This window comes from Antechinus flavipes, chromosome X (genome assembly GCF_016432865.1).
Source record: "Antechinus flavipes isolate AdamAnt ecotype Samford, QLD, Australia chromosome X, AdamAnt_v2, whole genome shotgun sequence".
In the NCBI taxonomy this organism is placed as follows: Eukaryota; Metazoa; Chordata; class Mammalia; order Dasyuromorphia; family Dasyuridae; genus Antechinus; species Antechinus flavipes.
The window spans coordinates 742,090-744,797 of NC_067404.1; the positions used below are offsets into that span (position 1 = coordinate 742,090).

At 43.5% G+C, this 2,708-nt stretch overlaps 1 protein-coding gene across 1 annotated transcript in view; it reads left to right on the plus strand.

Moving 5' to 3' along the window:
* LOC127542666 (RNA-binding motif protein, X chromosome-like) overlaps positions 1–1,688 on the plus strand; it is a 29,161-nt gene extending 27,473 nt beyond the window's left edge. The window contains exon 8 of the mRNA XM_051968421.1: positions 1,214–1,688. Within this exon, the coding sequence (XP_051824381.1) occupies positions 1,214–1,217 (4 nt within the window). The 3' untranslated portion in view covers positions 1,218–1,688. The remainder of the gene's footprint in view (positions 1–1,213) is intronic.
* The last annotated feature ends 1,020 nt before the right edge of the window (positions 1,689–2,708 follow it).

A 2,708-nucleotide genomic window follows, 5' to 3' on the forward strand; every position in this document is an offset into this window, starting at 1 on the left:
CAAATGAGAGGCGGCACATAAGAGGGCCAGAGGCCTCTGTAAGTGTGAGGTTTCCCTGTTTTAATAGTCTATAGTGACTCCCCGGTTCCCATCTCAATTCCAAATAGTCGGTTTGAGGATTCTTAAGAGGCAAAATAAAAGGGAATCCACCAATCATATTTACAACAATGGTAGAAAGAATTTGCGTATCCTTTTTCACGTTAGTGTAGTTTGGTTATAGAGATCGCATTTTCAGAGACAATGCTAGGCTAGCTAGAATGATGTTCTGACAGCAAAGAACCAGCCCGTGTTTGGTGGTGTGATTCAGTTTTTACTTTTAATTAGCAAATCAACCAGCATTTGCTAAGCACTTTTTTGTCTGTGCCAGACATGGTGCTTTATGCACTAGGTAGAGAGATGCACCAATCTCCACTCGCAAGGAGCTCACACTTCTGGTGGGGGAGACAAATACACATATAAACACGTAGAGCGTAGACAGGAAATGAACACAAACACATACAAAGTCACTAGAGATAAGGTGATTTGGAATGAAGGTAGCTCACAGGTGGGTGGGAATCCGGAGAGACTTCATGCAAGATACGGCATCTGAGGGGCATCGTAAGGAGGATCCCTCTGTCTGCTTGCTGTTGCCTGTCCGTCATTCTCAAGAGGGTCACTGACACCCGAAAGGTAATGCCATGGTGGAGGTGGAGATGATAGAGACCATTCAGATCATCCAAGTGGGGATCACCCTACACAGAGTCTTATGAGAGGTATGGTAAGGAGGTAAGGAGGTAGTTTGAAAACAAACTACAAGCCCATAGCTCTCATTAGCATCTTTTAAGAAAACTATTGGCCCAGCTTTGTGCTAACTTGAAAAATCTTTTAAAAGTTTCAAGAAATTTCAACTTTAAAATAAAGCTAAGGAATTGTTTTGAGTCATATTTTCTAGGGACAGAATGTAGTTCTTACAAATGGACATTCTTTTGAAAGATAAATGACGAATGCCTGTTTTTTCATGAAAACTTTAAAAGAATTAAAGCAGCTTTTCAGAATATAAAATTAAAATCGAAACAGTCATGTTTTTAGACTTTTTAAACTTTAAATTTATTCACCGTGTTCTGTATAAATTTGCAGCAAAAACTACACTTCCCACACCAACAGTAAACCTTTGTGTAAAGGTGGATAAAGGTGTGTATTTTGGCTGAATAATAATCTCCTATTGATCCTGCAGGTAACTCGGGAAGTGCTCCTCCCGCTCGAGGGCCTCCCCCCTCCCATGCAGGAAGTTGCCCTTATGATGATTACAGCCGCCCAGGAGACGGATCTGGGGGAGTGGGGAGGAGAGTTGTTCAAGTGGCCAAAGTGATATCTATTCCAGTGCTCGTGATAGAGTTGGCAGACAAGAGAGAGGGCTTCCTCCTTCCCCGGACAGGGGGTATCCTGCCCCTCGGCATTCATGCAGCAGTTCAAGCCGGGGGGCTCCAGGAGGTGGTGGCCGGGGAGGAAGCCGATCTGAAAGAGGAGGCAGAAGCAGAAGTTAAAAGGAATGAGAGTTTTTTCAGAGAAATTAAGAATTGAGTTTGTTCACTTAAGAAGTTAACTGCTAAGGTCCAAAATGTATTTTGTACCTTCTCAGATATCCTCCATTAAAAGTGATCAAATTTGAAGTTTGTATTGATTTTGGAAATAAAGTTTTTTTGAATTTGCTTGTTTTGTTGCTGAATTAGACATTGCAAAATTGAGATCTGTGAGTGATTTAACATGGAAACAACTAATGCTAAAGGTCGACAGAGGTTTGGGCGAGCTTTTACTCTATTCCAGATTTCAATGGTGGGTGAGAGATATAGGTAATAATCAACAAGGCAGAGTTTTGGAAACGAAAATGATTGGAGTTACATAATCATCAAGTCTTTATTTTTTAAATAACTGGATTATAATGTGTGAGAGACAGTAAGCAAAATACAAAATAGTGGTAGCATGTGAAAAGGATAGATAGAATTCCCGGGTCTCTGACTGTTTTTGCTGTGCCTTCATATCAGCTTCGCCAGGAGCTGGCAACAACTAGCTTTCTTCCTCACTAAAATTACTGACCTACAAACGCTCCTGAGACCAAGCTTTAGATTTGTCCCTGATTAACAGTGTGAATGAGAAGTGCTGCTGTTCCTGTACCCAGGACCTTACACTTTTATGTGTGTTGAGGGGTGAAGGTTCCCTGTTAACAGGTTGTGTGAAAGAATGTGCAGTCCCCTTCTGCAAGGGAAGTTTGGCAAAATGGGTTGATTTTTCCCTGAGAAACGGAGTGGGCCATGCCTTGATTAGGAAGATGGTGCCGTTTGAGATACAGAGTCTTAATTTTTATTTGGCTTGGGGCTAGGGAGCAGTTAGGGGCAAATTTCCAAAGCAATATAAAGGTGGGGTTGGCTTCCCAGATCCTTGGGAGGTGAGAGTTGCCTGTGGGAGTTTTCCCAGAGCTGGAGAGCTTGAGATTGAGGGGTTTTCCAACCCCGGCGTCACCCCAAAAGATCAAGGAGCCCAGTTCTGTTAGATGGTTTCCACTCTCAAGCAGTCCCCTGCAAATTCATTTGGGACAAAGAGACCGAGGGCTCATCTTGTGGAGCCGCTTCATGCTGATGGGGCGCCCAGAGCTGGCCCTACTCGGTGGGGTTCAGACCGGGAGGGGAAGTGCGCGAGGGGAAGATGGCAGCAGCAACATCTAGGGAATGCTG